The sequence below is a fragment of the Pecten maximus genome, chromosome 15 (genome assembly GCF_902652985.1).
Source record: "Pecten maximus chromosome 15, xPecMax1.1, whole genome shotgun sequence".
NCBI classification, from domain to species: domain Eukaryota; kingdom Metazoa; phylum Mollusca; class Bivalvia; order Pectinida; family Pectinidae; genus Pecten; species Pecten maximus.
In genome coordinates, this window is record NC_047029.1 from 17,564,676 (window position 1) to 17,585,417 (window position 20,742).

Sequence of the window (20,742 nt, forward strand, 5' to 3'; positions counted from 1 at the left end):
TTTACCACGGACTTGGAGGAATACGAATTAACTAACCGGGTTTGATTCTCAGTGCGTATACGGATATTAATAACTTCTAGTATAATGACATAATACATGTATATGGTGCTAACTATTAAAAAAACTTATACACACGGGCCTCGTCTTGATATTAATATTATATTCATAGTTTCTATAAGTATGCATCACCGGTCTGAATCTATTTTGTAAAATTAATTAACATATGATGATACCATTACCATGTCTTTGAACTGTCAAAATCGCGCGTTAAAATTAATAAAGTTTAATAATGAACGTAAAATAATAATTCAATTAAATAGTAATATCAATATCAAAATAAATTGCTGTTATAAAACATCAATCACAACATCACAACTCGTAAAAACTGCTAAAATAGAATAACATGTATTTTGATGGGTTTGTAATTAGACCAAAATATTCATCGGAATACATTGATAACAAAACCCTGACAATTTGATTATTAAATCACATTTATCCCTTTTCTAAAGAGGAATAAAATATTTAAAGGATTGTATAGAGAACAACATTCATGTATTCGAATGCTATGAGTTTTCTAGTGTACCGTTACCTTAATTACGAACCAAAGGGTTCGTTTTCCTGTATACCTTGGTTTTGACCGGTTCATTGAGGGAGTACATTACATTTCAGCGACTCGCTGTTACCTATAGTAGTTTTAATCACCTCTTTAAAGTTGCTTTACATTTGAATTACGACTGTAATAGGCTGACCGCTGCTCTATACAACTCGTGGCAATTGTCCCTCCCACTTCTTCATTCAAAGACTTATTTTTGTTTAATTGACTTAGTGTTCCATTAAATGCGTTGGACCCGTCGATAAATCGAAACATTTAACTAAATGTATGATACATGTGTATATTTGAATTAGAATAATATCATAAATCATTATTTTTATTTATGCGTTAAGCATAGATACAAAGCAAACGAGTATTTTAGCAGCAGTTGATAAATGAAAGTATACTACGGCGATCAAAAAAATATGTTAACATTTAGGTGGGGAGGTGAAAGGAACAGCCCATTGTGTGCGTTAAAGATTTCTCTGGTCGCTGTGCCAGTACGTGTATGTGTAGCGAAGGAATACACGTATTAGTTTGTATTCACAATCATGAATTCACTGGAGTACGGATGGAGAAATTTACCAACATGATTTTATATACTGTGGTTTTATTGACTTTCATATTTCATGGAGAGTCATTTGGTAAGTAATCTCGTCTGTCAGCAAGCACTGACTGTTCTCGTATGTGTGTCAAGCTTCTAACCTACGATACCGTACGTCGGCCATAGGCCGTAATGTGTTATCCAGTTTCAAACGATTCTCTTTTGGTTTTTTAACAAATATATGAAATACAGAACATTTCTCATCAATAATGGTCCTATATATGAGCTGCGACATTATACCGCAACGCTTGTTAACCTAAATTTACACCGGGTATTTTGACTGTGTGTATTGGAAGATCCGAGCTTTAAAGACCAATGTCATTTCACCCCTATGTATAGTACCGGTTTACTCTTTACTGTTTTGCTGCAGATTCGGTTTGAGGTCAGTGTGGAGATTATCATGATCTGTTCCAATTAAAGTAATGTTCTGGTATTTTTTCCAGCCTCCCCGTGTTGCAGTGAGGCGACTAATGATGTGTGCCGAAACTCATGTTCTCAGGTGAGTGGGCTCTTAGCTCAGAGATGTTAACTTCAATACCAATTTTTCTTTGTTATAGATAATATTAATTTACCCCTTGATAAATATCAATTGGTTATATAGGTAATATGACTTGATTTTATATGGGAAATGAACCATATATCACAGTTAATGACATCACGTTTACAGGAATATTAAAATGTTCCAGTTTGGTGACAATTTTGAAGGTTGACAAAACTAAGTTTGTTTTTAAAGTGTCCTTGGTTTTTGCCTCGCCCTGTTCCCCAAATTAACACTTATTTATTTCTACAGATGGTCAGTACATCACATAACCAATAATTGATAGTTAGATGCACCACAAGAGTTACTTGTTAGGTACCTTGATTGCTGATTAGTATCACCTGTAGTGCCTTATGATGCCCCTCCTAGTATGGCTTTATGTAAATCTCACTTCTTAGGACCGGCTAGAACTCCCTAGATATTGATATTTGAGTAAAAGAAGGGGGGGGGGGCTTATACTGTACAGCTAAAATGAAACTAGTTTTAATAGTTTCTTATTTAAGCAAGCCTTCGTTTTGTAACAATTGAAAAAAGTTATAACATGTATCATAATGGAAGGAAAAGTGAAAACTTCAGCTCCATTGAAATTGTGCTTTCCTGTGTCATTCTTTAAATCATCTGTAAATGTTAAATTGCGTTCATTTTATGACATCATACCAAGGTCACCAAAGTTCATGTGTAGGGACCCAGAATGGGGTTCATATAATGATCGCTAAGGGTAATATCCTGTCAAGGGTTTTGTATTATGACTATGGATAATAACATCCCAAAAGGGGACCAGTACCATCACTGGACATTATTAGGGATACTATCACAGACAGGGACCAGTATTATCACTATGGACATTACTAGGGATAACATCACAGAAGTGGGACCAGTATTATCACTATGGACATTATTAGGGATAATATCACAGACAGGGACCAGTATTATCACTATGGACATTATTAGGGATAATATCACAGACAGGGACCAGTATTATCACTATGGACATTACTAGGGATAATATCACAGACAGGGACCAGTATTATCACTATGGACATTACTAGGGATAATATCACAGATGGGGGACCAGTATTATCACTATGGACATTACTAGGGATAACATCACAGACGTGGGACCAGTATTATCACTATGGACATTATTAGGGATAATATCACAGACAGGGACCAGTATTATCACTATGGACATTATTAGGGATAATATCACAGACAGGAACAAGTATTATCACTATGGACATTACTAGGGATAATATCACAGACAGGGACCAGTATTATCACTATGGACATTACTAGGGATAATATCACAGATGGGGGACCAGTATTATCACTATGGACATTACTAGGGATAACATCACAGACGTGGGACCAGTATTATCACTATGGACATTACTAGGGATAACATCACAGATGGGGGACCAGTATTATCACTATGGACATTACTAGGGATAACATCACAGACGTGGGACCAGTATCATCACTAAGGATACCATCCCAGAAGTAAACCTGTATTACTAGATTATTTAGGGATACCATCCCAACAGGGGTCCATATCACGTACTATACAGGAAACCATTCCAGATGGAGCCCTTAAATATAATTATTATCGCCGAACAGAAGGAACAGAACACAGTGCTTCTAAACTTATCGGTAGCCTTTCAAAATAATTCAGTTTTCACTAATGTTTATTTTGTGATGAGCTTCCTATCATACTATAGGTATCCATTTGGTAGTAAAATGTCTTTATGTACAAAGTCATATGATTATCTACAGTATATTGTAGTGTATGATTTATAATTGGACTGTTAGACCAGGATGAAAATTAGTATTGTTTAGAATTATGATCAAAATATGCCAATTTAGATAAGAAAATTGTATGGTTCTTTTCATCAGGTACATGTTAATGTCTAGAACAGATTTTAATTTGAAATTTGGAAAAAAGGCTAATAAATTCTGTGTAAAATTTGATGTAATTTTATGAAGTGCTGTGTACAGCTCTATATATCCCTGCATTGAATAACAGTGTGTATAATTAACAATACAAAACAGACATACAGGCCTCGTCACTCCTATGGGTGATTTAATTAGATATGCACATATTTTCTGAGTATATAGACCTGGTCATTAAATTCTGTTTCCTTACTGTTAGTGTCATGACTGTATATATAACTGGAATGAATTTAGACAGACTATCATAAATCATTTATACAAGGCTTCATTATGCCTGTGTTGAGCTTAAAGTTTGCACTTAACACTGAATTAATTTTCATTAATTTAATTAATAAAATGTATTTGATGACCGAATAAATGCACTTGAGTGCCCATATTCTTACCGTTGAATGTCAGTCAACTGATTTGAATTCATTACTTTGCATTTATGACCTAAAAAGTACACCTGTGTATGAAAAAATGAGTATTTGAAGTAATTGGAAAATAAAAAATAATTATACTTTGAATTATATATATATAAATATTTAAACATTCTTAATACGTTACATATGTGAAATTATTTTATAAGTAATATGTGAAAATATAATTTGTTACTGTACTTTCTGATTTATGTAATTAGCTACCTGTCTGTCATGAATGATAATTACTTATTTCTAATATCAGAATTCTGCAAAGATTTGAATTAAAATTGTGTTCACGTGATACATTTTGCCATCAATTTCTATACCATTATCACACCAAATGTAAATTGTTATTTGTAATATAATTTAAAAATGTACATGTCAGTACAAATAGATATTGGATGTGTTTTTGATAAGGGAAGTTTTTATTTGTCATGGAGGATGAAATAAGTAAATTGTAAAGGCTGATATACCAGTGTTGGTATATACATGGACAAATATCATCACGTTCATTGTCAAGGAAAGACCAAATTGTTGTCATTTTGTGATGCCAATGACTTGATGTTGAAATATACAAAAAAATGACAAAACCGTGTAACATTATTATTACCCTCAAGGAAAGACTTCAATCATGGCCATATCATGACGCCATCTTCATGTTGAAGAAAATCTTTTAGGAAAGACAAAATCTTGGTAATACATGTACATCATCTTTGTACTCGTGGAAAAACTGAAATCATGATCATGCCTCATTTTTTTTATGAAGAAAAGACTAAATGATGGTCACATGTCACCTTTTTCATTCAAGGAAAGATTAAATCATCACCTTTTGATCGCGGAAAGACTAAATCATGCTCACACCTCATATTTTTTAAAGAAGGAAACAACTAAATCTAGTCACATAATTAATGTCTTTTTATGATCAAGCTATTCTGGCAGCCATATGGCATTCTACTGATTATAGCTCTTCCAGATTACAATGTTAAATACAAAATTGTATTTCCTCTTCATCAGAAAAGTTATGTTTGCTGTATATGATCCACACATTTTACAGTGATCATGCAGTTAAATGAATGAATAAATACAAGTTAAGTCCATCGATCTACTTTTATGAATTGTGTGGTGTATTGAGCTTGTACGACAAATTGTAAAAAAAATTCAACAAAACAAATAAAACCTGTCTGAATGTGGATTGTAAAAATATGAATATGAAGTCCATGCTGAAGAGCAAAGACATTTACGTGGTAGACAGATGGCCGAATCAGGATTTATAACTGTAGCTACAAGATCTGCAGTATTAAAGCATTGGAGATGTACAGGGAATATTGTTTTTTTATATTAGATGTATGCATTCAAATGGCACCATGTTGGATGGAGGGAAACCCATTAGTGAAAATGGTGTGTGTGTATTGCACAATCCAACATTCGATTGCAAGTTGGATTGTTGCTGCCAACATGATGCCAAGATTGAAAGATATACCGAAGTATATCAATTTGAAAAGTAAGGTTTTCTCTGCATAATGATACATGGATTACATGGATAATACTTTTGAGTTATGACTTTTGAAATAAAGGGACTCCTGCCCGAAGGAAAATCTGGTTGTGTCCTTTCAGTGTTTACGTATAATGTTAAAAAGTCGGATATTTGCTACGGGCTCCTGTGGTATAGTGAATGTAAAATTACTTAAATATTGTTGGCAGATTTCTAGCATCTTGAGTGAAACTGGAATTACAAAAAAAACTGTTTATAATAGCTCCATGTATGTGAATAGAGTGAATATACAGTTACTTAAGTTTTGGCAGACTTAAAAGCTTTAATATTTAACAATTGTTGAAATATTCTAAATTGTTTTTTAAACCACTTGGAAAGACATTTTAAAAATATACTTTGTAACTTTTTTTGCATTATTTTGTCATGCAGAGTGTTTTATGAAAATAGATTTTCAATAAAAGACCTTTGAAATAGAAATATCTGTTATAGACTTTGATAAAGCTAAATTGTTTTCATACATATACTGTATATTGATTTTTCATACACCTGTTTGTGGTGTATATTTATCGTAGAGACATATATAGATAACAGAGAAACACAATCATGTTGTTTGTACATATTTGTTTATATGGAATGTTGTAAAAAGATAATGTATTCAATACTTATCATAAAACATTCCAGGGTTAATTTTTTGTAAGGAATCAATTATCTATTTCAATTATATTTAATGTTTACATGTACTATGTCATTATAGATAGGTTTTCCTCCTTTTAATTTAATACCGTAATAGATTTTCCCTTTTTATAGTTTATGACAATTCATCACGGAGATAAGACGTTACATAGTCGTAGCTAAAAGCTTCTTCTAATGGAGTAAGTGTTGTTGTCATTACTCCCATTTCACGATGCACATAGACAGCTGATAAAACAATTTTCAGCTTGGTATATTTTCAGTAGCCCCATTTATACCAGGACAACCCACCAATACTTATTTATGTATGCATTTTTTGCCCAGGTAATATTTTTGTTCTTGTCGCTTGTGTGCAAAAAGTTGCTCTGATCCCCATTCATCCATATACCTGAGTCTGTGAGGTTTACAAAAGCGAGGACCTATAAACTGAGTTTTATGAACCAGAAACACAAAGTGTAGGGTTTTATGAGATAAGGGTAGTCACTTATGATAATGAATGGATACAATGACAGGTATGTACTCTTTAGTGTTACAGTACATCTTGAATCTAGAAAATAGATTTTTTCACCATATAGTTATTTTCTTGTTTTCTTATATACTAAATATCTCTGAAGTAAAAAGACTTAAAGTATAGTACAATGATACAATAATCAACAGAATTTTAATGCTTAGTTTACATTTTATTAACATATTTTGGTTCTCACTCATGGAGAAAACTTTTGGTTTATGGAAACATTGTTCAATTGTTTTTTACAGCTTTTGATTTTTTAAAATAAAGCAAGATAAGATGGTTATTTAATCATTTAAAAATTGGTTGTTTTATATATAACAGAGACATTGATTTTGCCTATTGTATGATAACTAGAAAAAAAAATAAAAATAAAAGCAAAGTTGAAACAGGTTCGTGAACTGATTATTATGCACATGCTCAGACAGATATGTCTTCATGCATTGATATGCAGTCATCAAATTAAATGAAAGACTTTTTGTCTCATATATATGTAGATAGATATGCTTCCATTTTCCTAATTCATATGATCAACTCGATTATATTATGTATACAAGGTATTTGATAGTTTCAAGGAAAACGTATTTATATACATCAACATAGAAACAATGAAATATTGAGTCATGTGTCAAAAGTCAAAGAAGGATGTTAAAATTTATTTCAGGCAATGAATACAGTAGGAACTACTTGCATAGGAGATTTGTCGAAATTTCTTAAGCATGTTTATAATTAGGAGACAGACTGTCATATTCATGGCTTTTTGCCGACATAGAATCAGTTACTGGGGGCATGACCTTGAGTGTAATTGGTGACCTTACTATATTGGCATTAACAGTTACTGGTGACCCTGGCGGTAATTGGTGACCTTGGCATTAACAGTTGTTGATGACCTTGACAGTAATTGGTGACCTTGGCATTAACAGTTACTGGTGACACTGACTGTAATTGATGACCTTGGCATTAACAGTTGTTGGTGAACTTGACAGTAATTGGTGACCTTGGCATTAACAGTTACTGGTGACACTGACTGTAATTGATGACCTTGGCATTAACAGTTGTTGGTGAACTTGGCAGTAATTGGTGACCTTGGCATTAACAGTTGCTGGCCATGGTGACCCTGACTGTAATTGATGACCTTGGCATTAACAGTTGCTGGTGACACTGACTGTAATTGGTGACCTTACTATTGGCATTGACAGTTTGGTTTATTTGATTTGTTTTGTTTAATGTCCTATCAACAGCCAGGGTCATTTAATAAGGATGTGTTGGGTTGGTTTTGGAGGTGGAGGAAAGCCGGAGTACGTGCAGAAAAAGAACTGGCCTACAATTCCACACAATTGCAATATCAGTACCAGGCAATCGCTCCACATAGGTTTCGAACTTGGTACTAAGAGGTGGAGGTAATAAAGTGTCAGGAGACCTTACCTCACATCCACCGCAGCCCCATTGACAATAATTCTTTACCCTACTATTGATATTAACAGTGGCTTGTGACATTGACGGTAATTGGTCACATTAACAGTTACTGGTGACTTTAGCACTAATCGGTGACCCTACTGGTGACTAACAGTTTCTGGTGATTACTTTAGAGTATTTTGACTTCCTGCAGCATCGATCCCCTCCCCCTTGCATATTCTTTGAACATATGATATACCGTATTTGACCTAATAAGGGCGCCTGCCCTAATAAGGGCGCCCCTACCTTTTTTCAAGGAAATAAATCTTTGACTGAGTGTCAAAATGGTGTTCAAAAGTAATAATTCATGTGAAATATTTTGCTACTTTATGTGTTCAATTTTCTTCAGCAAATTAAGTAACTGGAACACATGTTTTCGCCACATTTTGTGTATTCCTACAGGCTACAGATGATCACATGTCAGTGCACAGAGCACCCAAAACTAAACACACATACAAATAATAACTTACCATCTTTATTTGAAGATAAAGTAAAGACTTCATTCTTGTTGATAAATAACTTTTGTTCCGAACAGAAAGCTAGTAAAAGACATTGTAAATCAATTATTAGGTCAGAGAAAACGATGTCTGATATGATCTGGGAAATCACCTGTTTCTATAAATAGAACACAAAAGAGTTCCATTTGAACATAAATGGTGGAACACACGTTCTCTGGTCTAAAGATCAGCTGGCATGGTTTACGAGTTTACAGGAGTATTCAAGTCATGTTTAAGCTTAATATATGATAATGAATAGATATCTTCATCTGGAATATTTTTATGACTGAATATTTTTACGTTTCCACAACCTTGGGTATTCTGCTATAAAGTATAGTCTGTTTCATAAAACTTCAGAATAACTAATCTTAATAAGGGCGCCCCCACTGTCAATTACCCGCGCCCTGCGCCCTTATTAGGTCAAATACGGTATTATGTGTCTAACGCAGGGTTCTTATATACAGTCACATGTTACGAGTTACTGGTTGGTTACAGCACACTCCTGGCACTGTTGCATGTTCTTAGACCCTTTAACTGTATAGATCTGTATTTATAGACCTTGTTGACAGAGGGCTGTCACGTGAACTGTGTCACATAATCTAAACATCATGGTTTGCTGGACCTGTCCCATGCTATAGACTTATACAGACCTGTTAGAAATGTCACACTAGAGACCTCAAGACCTACTGGGATGTTTTGTGCTTGAGACTTCCAAACCTATTTGGATGTTCTTTAAAAACACATTTCAAACTTCTTCTCCAGTTGCACTGGCCATGGTGCCATTGAGCTGGAAATTGGTAAGGATGTTAAGGAAAGGGACCCAACAAAGTGTTGTTATTTTTCAGCTTCATAAAAACGTTGACATTGCAGCCACGGCGGCCATTTCGTAACATGATTGCACAATTATGATTTTCCTGTTCAAGTGTTTTTGGGTTGGTCCGAAATCCAAGATGGCTGCCATGGCCAACATTGCCACTATTCTTGTTACAGAGTATTTATACTACAATAGTATAAGGGTCTTTATAGTCAGATGATCATTTAGGCCCATGGGCCTCTTGTAAAGGGAGGTTATTGATACAAATAAGAGATTCTGTATAATGTTAAAGGTAGCATGCATCTTTAAGTTATTTCTGTTGCTTTTGAACAAGTAAAGTGGTGTGGTTTTACCACCATTGTAATTAACAAGTAATAAAATCTCATGTGTCAGACATTTGTTTTGCAAGATTATGAGAAGAGTACCCTATTGCACAAGCTTTTACTAAGTTCATCAGGTGAACCGCAAACTCCATTCAGTCACTGTGGTGCCAACATTGTAATGTTGTGATGTAATTAAATATTTATATGTGTTGAACGTATCACAATTCTCCATGCAGATGTGGACATTCTAGTGCATATAAATATTTTTTTGATTGAGTCTCTTCAGTTACAAAATTTTAATCAATAAATTTATATTGAAAGATACTATAATTACTGGCTTTTAAAATTCAATCAATATTTTACAAATATCATAAATCAACATAAACAGGCCCTGTCAGTGTTAATTGTGAATGTTTCTTGTAGGCGTGTCCAGTAGAATTTCTGTCTTTAAAGAAATGTATTTTCCTATAATAGGAATATGTTTTCTATGTAAAAATATCATTATCTTGTTGGTCTGACAGGAGATGTAGTTTGATATGAAGTTTTATAATTTTACTATGACTATAACAACATGAGGAGTACTAGTGCCAGGTATCAGTGAGGCTAACCTATTCAAATCATGGGCCGGTATCAAAATCACTTCTGAGATATTCGAGAATTTTTGCCTGTGTGAGAATCCAATATTGTTGACAAACAAGCAAAGAGAAAAACTTGAAATATTGATTGATGTTATAACAGAGGGAATGATTAATTAAATTTGAATCAATGCCTCCACTTTGGATTGAACCCTGAACCTCTTGGCTTACTGCAGGTCTTGGGCTCAACCGATCTAGCTAAAGAGGAGTTCTCTCCAGCCTGAGCGATATATAGGAGCTACCAGGGTTACATATAAAAGAAAAGACAAGCAAAGCACAACTGTTAATGAGGTGCTGAGAGCTTAAGCATACATGTAGACTGATCAAGACTACACATATACACATAAATGATCGTCATTTGGCTGTCGTCGCTTTAGAAAAAATACAAACTGTTAGTAATGATGTTCCATTTAATTGACATAAAAGATGTGCGTTTTGCCAGGCTGTAAGATAAGTCAACTTTTAATTGGCATTTTTCATGCAGTTCAATGGTGATCATGTGCCACGACCATTAGGTAGCACAGCTAGAAAATATTTGGAGAGTGTAAACTGAATACAGCCACAGTCTCTCTGTGACACTGACAGATCTCGGTTGATCAGCGGTGCTGCTTTCTTGTATAATCACGAGATACAAATCTCAGCCGATGGAAGTGAAACGTCATTACCCAGATACCATCACAAGCTGCGCTTCCTCCAGTGGGTTTGAAAAAACATAAAACCACTTCTCGTTTTTATGGTGATCAACTTTTGATAAGAATTTAATTAAACTCTCGTTATGTGGTTTAACCAGATAAAGGATGTATATGTGACTGAATTCAGAACTAGATAATTGTTAAATGTTATATAAACATGTTAATTAATATATGTTTTCTATTCATATCAAAATCAAGGCAGTTTGTCACAGTGCATGGATATATGCTGTTTCATTTTCATCAGCTGGGACATGAATTTTTGAAAATCTGTTTGCAATTGTCTAAACAGAAATATCCTTTCATGAATCAGTCTTTGAAATTGAAAGTTTAATGATTTAATGACTATTTATATAACATTTTATATCTGGTGGGATGAAGGTTTACTCGTAAGGGTTTGCACGATTACCCAATAATTTAGTTGAAGGTTGAATGAAGAGTCATTGTGTTACAGGACACAATATAACCTGGTTAAGGTTATATGCATTGGGTGAAACAATTAATTATGTTGGTTAAGATTTCTGGAAGTCTTTGTTGTTGGTTTTAAGGACATACCCTTTATAAATCCTTGTCTAATAGAAAGACCTATGTGATCAGCAATGTCATGGTGACAGATGGCAGAGTTCAACAGAAGATTTCTGACTGTACAAGTGTTTACACCATTACAATAGATGAAATAGATATCAATTGTATCTTATTTCCTGAACTAGTACACAACTCTTCAAGGTAACATACAAAATTAATTATAAATGTGACAGTTAAAACCTACATAACTGTATATGTACAGGTACTGTAATTTGCGGTGTAATTGCATCATATGGGACAAAATGTTTAGGATAGATGGGAAAGGTTTACAGCTGAAACCATTATGATGATATATACAGAAGACCTTTCCTGTTTCCATAAATAGGAGTGAGTTTATGATTATGAATATTAATACACAACTTATATAGCTATACACATCATTTTAACAAAGGGCAAAGTTAACAACAGAAAATATGGATTTAACCAGTCAAGGGTAATGATTTTATTGGGTAAACATCTCCATATGTATTTAGTATAGTATTGCAAATTCTCAAACAAAATATAGGGAAGCTGACAAATTAGAAATACAATGTCAATGTTTGAAGCGATACAATGTAGAAGAAGTGAGGAGGGTTGTATTTGAATGTGAAGGTATACATATTTTTTGTATGGCACTGTACGTTTTTGACAGTGTGACAGATTTGATTTGATTTATAAGTGGATTTGATAGAAGAATTATGTATATAGGCTTAAATGTCTCTATGTTCATATCACAAGATATACAATATATTTCCCAATATTTCTTGATTATATGTACAGATGGTTATTATTATTATCCATTAATATCCATTAATAAAGATTAAATTGCTTACAGCATCTTTTACAATAATTGTTTTCAGTCTATTATATCAGGTTTTTATATGGGAAAACTTATTATTTTCATTCTTGGTTTGATTCTTCGAGGAGGCTGGCTGATATTGATTTTAGTTGAGCCACAGTATTTTGGTTGCAGTCGAGTCTGCATATAATTCTAGTGTTTCCTTGAGTAAAGATTGATTTTTTTATACAGCCCTGATAGAGCGCATGACTGTATCCCATCTATCCATGGTCATTAGGCTATATATTTTTTTTGTATTTCGCATGAACAAAATTGACTGTATTGACTATAACATGACATTAACCAAACTTACCATATTTTCCCCAATAAAGACACTAGTATTTACAAACACTTTACCATATTTCCCCCAATAATGACACTAGTATTTACAAACACTATACCATATCTTCCCCAATAATGACAGTAGTATTTACAAACATCAAATTTTCATATGAATACTGTTCATAGTAATTACAGTGTCTCTCTATGTATCTGATTGTTTATGTGCTCTGAAACAAGATCAGAAGGTCAAGGTCACTGTTTCTAAAAATAGAAACAGAGATATTCGGGCATACAATAGACTTAATGCTGAGCTGTACTGTATAAGTTATAATAATGACAAACATTAGGTTTAATTACTAAATTTTTGCCAAAAATAGCAATTGTTAGTTCATATATCGTATATGACCTAATAAGGGCGCAGGGTACGGTGTGAGTAATTGACAGTGGGGGCGCCCTTATTAAGATTTGTTATTCCGGAGTTTTATGAAACAGCTAGACTATACCTCATTAGCAGAATACCCAAGGCTGTGGAAGCGGAAAAAATATTCAGTCATGAAATAATATTCCCGTTGAAGATATCATTTATTAAGCATAAATATCACTTGAATATTCCTGTAAACTTGTAAACCATGCTAGCTGTTCTTCAGAACAGAGAACTTGTGTTCCACCATTATGTTCAAATGGAACTCTTTTGTGTTCTATTTATAGGCATGTTCTACTCATATCAGACAACCTTTTACTTCATCTTTGACCTAATAATTGATATACAGTGACTTTTACAAGCTTCCTGTTCTTAAAAACATTTAGTTAATAACATGAATGAAATATTTTTCTTTATCTTCAAATAGATATTGTAAGTTATGTATATGTAATTTGTATGTGTGTTTAGCATTAGTTTCGGGTGCACTTTGTATTGACATCTGTACATGTATGGACGAATTGTGGCAAAAAATTCTGTTCCAGTGACTTAATATACTAAAGAAAATTGAACACATAAAGTAGCAAAACATTTCACATGGATTGTTACTTTGGAACACCATTTTGAAACTCGAAGATTTTTTTTCTTGGAAAAAGCAGGTAGGGGCACCCTTGTTAGGGCAGGCGCCCTTATTAGGTCAAATATGGTACATATATGTATATGTGTTCTATAATCTATCTGGTATGTCAGATGCTCAGATATAGTAATGCATGTATGCTTGGGATATTTACAATGATTCTTATCCTGCAAATAGAAAGTTAACCTTTTTTGTATTGAAAAAAAATTGTAACAATTTTGTTTTGTTTATGTAGTTATTGGTGATATATTTTCTAACAAATAAAAGATAAAAGATTTGCTTTTTCAAACTTGATATTTCAAATACAGGGGAAATATTCCGGTTATAATTGTCAGATACAATTTATTAATTCATGTATTGATTTCAACACTAAGCGTTAAATGTTTATAAATGACATAGTGAATTTGATTATTTTTCTAGCTTTACTGCACAATATCATATTATGAAACAAGATTATAAAATAGATGAGAATTTTATCTCAAAATCTTAGAATATTGATTTATGTTAAACCCGATTTTCACGATAAGTGCTTATTTTAGAATCAATATTTGCTCTGATCAGATAGCAGTTACAGAGATTTTCAGATATGTAGTTGGTGTGCATTCTAAATTCTATCTGAAATTCATAAATCTGCAGTATTAAATTTTTAGAGATTTGTTAGCATGGTAAATCTGAAAATCCAATATGCACAAATTTGGAAGCTTTGATATTTGATGTTTAGAATATCCTTGAGGGGTAGATTCCAATTAAGAGAAATTTCAGTTCTAAAAAAGTGCCAGAAAGGGGCTCAATAGAAAGGCGGGTCTTGCTGTCGTCTTCTTGCAAGGGCTATATTGATTAGGACATTCAGTATATTGTTGTATACATTTTTAACAAAATTAGGGAAACATTTTAATTTTTTTGCCAGTACGCACTAAACAATGTTCAATTCATGATTTGTATTTAATAAAACCATTATAATGAAATGGATGCACTCATATGACTTTTTCATTATTCCAGAGAAGAATATTTTACTTGTGGAAAATATTGCTTTGCTTTTCTCTTTGGGGAATTCGAAATGAGTGCTGGATTTTATTGTTCACTCTGTATACACTAATTTTGGATGTGAATGCTGGTGTTTATTTCTTTCTTGGGTTTAATTTATTGCCCCTTGAACAGCAAGGATCATTTTAAAGTGAGGTTTCTTTGTAGTAGCTGGTGGCTACCTTACTGAACAACATATGGGAGGCCCGCTGCATGCCATCCAGAGCATTTAATTAGGGTAAAGTGTCTTGGCCAAGGACATAACCACAATAGCACAGATTGGTCTGTTTCTCAGCTTGTCGAGAAACAATTAAAAAACGCCTTGGGGAGGAGTATCGAACCACACACCTAATCTTCACTTGAGGTTACATATGCAGATATTCTAACTGTCTGAGATACCGTAGACCTACAAATGCATGTGAATTGACAGGTGACTTTGTTTAGGCGACTGGTCTTTTAATTTGTGATGTACTTGTTATCAGCAAGGGATTATTAAACCGATATGGTATCATTTAGATATTGTAAAGAAAAAAATCACCTATCATATACATACAAATTATTGTTTAAAGATATCATCAATGTTATCTGCAAGTAACATTTATGGCTTATATAATCATTGAAAGGTTTTAAAAACAAATATATCACTTCTTCATGTCTCCATTGTTCATCAGTTCATACATGTATTTATGATAGTCGGCCTGACGTGCAGACATGGCGGACACACCCATGAACACAATATAAACCTATTTGATGGGTCGATACGAGGCAGACAGACAGGTCAGTCTGATGCGGCATATAAAGATGTGCTTATCATTTTTCATCCATATTTTTGTGTTGACAAAGGAGTCATAGGCACCATTAAATTGCTGTAAATTTATGCACCATATGTAGCGATCTTGTCTGAAGCAGTTTGTAGTTTATAAATAAGGTGTCCAGTAGAAGATAGAGCCTGGTGTCACATGTATACAGTGCACATGTAAAACCTGTCAAATCTACATCTGTATATATCAACACCCACATAATGTTCTGGTGTTTCCATGTTGACCAAAGGAGAGACCTGGAAAATTAAAAGATATATCAGAGTGATGCCATGGTCAGAGCATCTCCCCAAACCCAGACACAACTAGTCGTTTAAAATCAAAGTCTGAACAATATCTATCAACATTTCCAAAAACATCTGGAATCCTGGAGCTGCAAGTGAAGGAGATCGGAGACTGCAATGCCAACTAATTATATATATAATTACAGCCTCTCTGTAATAACCCTCCTGTTATTCTGGTGTCAGTTCAGCTTGTTCTATCCCTAAACTGGACTCTCCCGAGTTCCAGACTTTGGTGGTAAATATTGTTATAGTCCTGGTCATATCATTAGAAGGTCTGCTTCATTCTTCAGTAAAAATGTAAAAGGAAACACGGAAGTTTCCATAGCAGCAATGCATGAGTTAGATGTGACGACACTTCTAAAAATGCTACTGCCGACACACCTGTGTCCACGCATGTGCAGCTCATTATCAAGTCACGGCTGTGATGTCATGAAAAAAACTTAATGCAAATTATATTTACCTTCCTTATTGTTATTGTACAGATCGTTAGGTGACATTTATGTGCATGTCGTCATACATAAAAAGTACATTTATGCACTAATCAACCCTGCTAGGAGATATATATACCTACAGACTTATGTATTTCACCATTTCATTGTCATGCCCAGCTCAACATTGCTTTCTAATACTCTTATAAGCTGTAAAAGTAATTGGAACAAACTTGATGAATGACTGAACAGTATCAAACTCAAAGCCCAAGTCTAACGCATGTTTTTTAATTCTGTATCTCCTGAAAGTTTACATAATGTCTTAATATACCTGATCATTCCTCAGGAAAGCCTACTTTTTTTCTTGACTGACCAAAATATTTTACTTGTCTTGAAAAAATGAAAATAAAATAGAATATGAATTTTATTTGATGGCATTTACAAGTTCAACAAATAACTTCAGCTTTTACAATGAAGAACACTTTAAAATTGCATTCTTTGAAATAGATCTTGAAGCATTTATTGGTATTGAAGATTTCATTATAATTTGAAGTTTGTATGATATTTGTTATTTATTTTATTTTTATTTTAGGGCTTTTTCATCCATCCTTATAACACACACAATATAATGAGTATTATATACATCCTGTCACTCTGGTGAATGGATGCATCCACATTTTCTCCATTAACATCAAGTTTTCTAACCAATGTTGATCATGAATGATCTGTAATATGTTCCTAATATTCCATAATCATATACAGTCTTTGTTATCTGGAACTCTAATAATCCTAAGACTCTGTTTTAACTTGTTGTAAAAATTCAGTTTAAACAATGAAATTCCATTTCAAATTTGTTTGTTTACCTTGAATACTCTTGATATCTCGATGTTTTTTATGCTTCAATTGGCTTTAAATTTGAGATAACGAGGTTCGACTGTATTTGTTGAAAGTACCCAGGCCAACTGGATCAACATAGAGCAATATATACAGACTTTATTGTTAGAAACATTCAGTTATTGGTTTGAATGGCATGAGTGAATTTGGGGAAGATTGTAAAACATTACAAAACCAGTTTTATTTATTTTGTTCATTCATGCAATTTGTATATTAATACAAAATCATAAAACACAATAGCAGTTTATATAGAAAACAATACCAGTCTGTATATGCTTGTGGGGTCTTACACAGTTTGAGCCAGCAGCAGATGACATGGGTGATAGAGAGAGTTGCTTGACAGCTTGTCACAGCTAAACCATAACAGAGAATCGGCTGATCAATACAGCACGCTGTAATGATTTGGTGGGGAAATAATCGTCCTAACACAGTACATGGCCTTAGTAACCCATGGTTTTAACACACAGGACAAGCAAAATTCTATATTTCATTCAGTCCCATCAGATCGAACACTAGGAGTTGAAATTGGCCTTCACGTACAATACATAGGATTTTCATGGTAGAAGAAAGGTACATTTATGAACGAGTAATTGGTAGTGCTGAGGTATTAGGGGCTTTACGGGTTTATACAGCGATGAATGACCATGAACAAAAACGTAGCCATATGTACACAGTTTGAATCGGTAGTCAGATAAATAACATTTTAATTCATATTTTGATTGGTACTGGAAAAAATTAATTGAAAAGGCAAAAAATATATTAAGAGATTTAGTCTAATCCTTTTTCCTCCGATGTAAACTTGTGTTGACTTTTTGTATTGATAGATTTTTGTTGAAAACAGCATTGAATTATTGATGAATAATTTTTTGTTAAATGTGTGCATGAAGGTGTGAAAAAATAGAATTTAAAATCAAATTTGTATTGGAATGTTGTACAGTTTTGTGAGAAATTTTAAACTGATAGCTAGCTATATATAGGTGTAACAGCTTATATGTGAAATTGCAGTCATGATTCTTGTATAACAACGAAAAACATCAGCTTCATCATTCAATTATCAGTAACAGCTTATATTGTTTATTATTATAGCAAAAGACCTTGAATAAAGTGTGGTGTCATTCATTAGTTTTGAAAAGAAATTTTGATTGAAATTTTAACTGTTAAAAATAGTACCGGGTATTTTCCTGTAGTAATGTAGTGTTCTGTGTCTGTGTTTACCTGGCCCCTTTTTCATCAATATTCCCTAATTAATTCACTTAAGAAAATCTTGTAACTTAAATTTTCCATAGCAGAACATACAGAATTTCAGGAAAGTTCATTAATGATGATAAGTTAAAGAAAAATTGATAAACCAGGACCTGATTCTATTACATCATTGTATTTCACAGTTTTGTTAGATATAAAACAGCATAGACCTTTTCTGATGTACATTTTGCTTCCCAAAATTGTCTTTTACTTCCAATAAGTAAAAACAATTTTTAGACCCATAAAGGAAATTAGACACTTACAAGTTACAAAATGTATTCCTTCAACCCAGCAACAATTAAATATATAGTCATATAATTCTTCTTTATGAAATTTTCCATTCTGTAGCGATCATTTAAGTTTCGATGTGCCATTAAATTATAAACTTCTAGAAAAAATTTAGAGGTGTTCCGAAAGTTGGATATTTCCTGCACTGCATGTGGCATCAGTCATGTGATAGCATGAAGACTCTGATTCATTAACCTGTTCTAGTTTGAGTTGATCTGTTTATCTTTGTAATTTAGATGATAAGACAAGTACAAGGTTATGTGGAAAGTTGTTATCAGAATTTGATGGCAACATATATATATGGTTTGTGTCGACTTAAATGACTTCTCTTTTTTATGTAGTTTCTTTATCAATTTGTGTTCCTGCCAAGCCCATGTAAAACTTTGAATCGGAAAACATGCATCTCTGTTACTTTTATCTAAGCAATCAAATGATGACATTTTATCTTGAAGATTTATGTATTTTTAACCAAAAATTATATTGATATCATTTGTACGAATCAGAGACTGGTTTTCATCAGCAAACAATTTGATGACATCATCGTAGACATTGTGATGTCACAGCTATGCAGATGAAGAGATATATAGCTATGTCTCAGGTTGTCAAGATACCTTTGAATTGGTTATCAGAGGGTATTATTCACAGTAAACTAGAAATCTATAAAAGAAGAAGAAAAAAGAAGAAGAGTAGATCGTTAAAATTGATACTTGTGCCAGATGGGTCTTAGCAAGGCTTAGATATTTCATTGTTTCTATAATTATGATACCCCTTCAAAATTTGTGTGTGATTGATCCTCATTCCATCCCAGATTGATAAATCCTATATTATTGAATGTATTTCTAATGATCATGATGTAATAGTAATTTCATTAATTACAAACATCGGTAGTCTGACATAATGTAAACCAATATATTTGTGTGTTGGAGGGATGAGATAAAACCACGATTTGATCAGTAAATGAGCAAGGAAACTTAGAGAAAATTTGTGAAGATTTGTATGGAAAGAAAGTGACACATTTATTAATTAGTGCATCGGTTCAGGTGATTCTATATATTGTATTTACCTGCAACAGATTTTGGATCAACACTAGTACTTCGTACAGTGTACCAAAACTATCTATATGAATATTGACACTTTGTATACATCATGTTAAGTTCATATCATGATATCAAATGAACATCATTAAAGAATGCAAAATTTCCTTGCAATGGATTAACATCATTAAAGAATGCAAAATTTCCTTGCAATGGATTGGATGAAAATTTGTGCTGAGACCTGTATGATTGTCACTTGACGTTTATCATGAAATTTGACATCATGAAAGGTTGAGAAATGTCATTGTAATGTGTTAAAAACTGTAAGTTATAAGTTCTCCATAATGTTTTACAGCCTCTTCAGTTAGAAAAAGGTTTTTCTTTCACAGCTTTTTAACATACATACAATATTTTATCATATTATGCCAAAGATAACACCATGGGAAATTATTCAACTGCATGTACACTTCTTTAAAAATGTTATACACATGAAGAGGAAATCTGAATAAAATTAGCATAAGTTTCTTTTTTTTTAGAATGTTGATTCAATTAGAGAATATTACATGGTTGGTGTGTTATCTATAAATAAATCATGCCTTACGGGGATGAAGTGCTGTCTGAAGGAGGATAACGTATACTTATGTGTAAAATGTTGGTTTGGCATGTCCTGATTTGAAAACTTGATTTCATATACACATACATACATGTATACGACCTTTAAGAATACATCAAATAAATGGATATTTTGAATATTTTGATATCGTGGGAAGAGTTTGATTCATTCATTTATATAAATGATGAGAG

General features: G+C 33.1%; 1 protein-coding gene across 1 annotated transcript in view; it reads left to right on the forward strand.

The window, feature by feature from the left end:
- The first annotated feature begins 1,081 nt into the window (after positions 1-1,081).
- The window catches only part of LOC117343237 (reversion-inducing cysteine-rich protein with Kazal motifs-like), a 107,701-nt gene continuing 88,040 nt past the window's right edge, over positions 1,082-20,742 (forward strand). The window contains exons 1-2 of the mRNA XM_033905574.1: positions 1,082-1,236; positions 1,640-1,695. Of these exons, the coding sequence (XP_033761465.1) occupies positions 1,101-1,236; positions 1,640-1,695 (192 nt within the window). The 5' untranslated portion in view covers positions 1,082-1,100. The remainder of the gene's footprint in view (positions 1,237-1,639; positions 1,696-20,742) is intronic.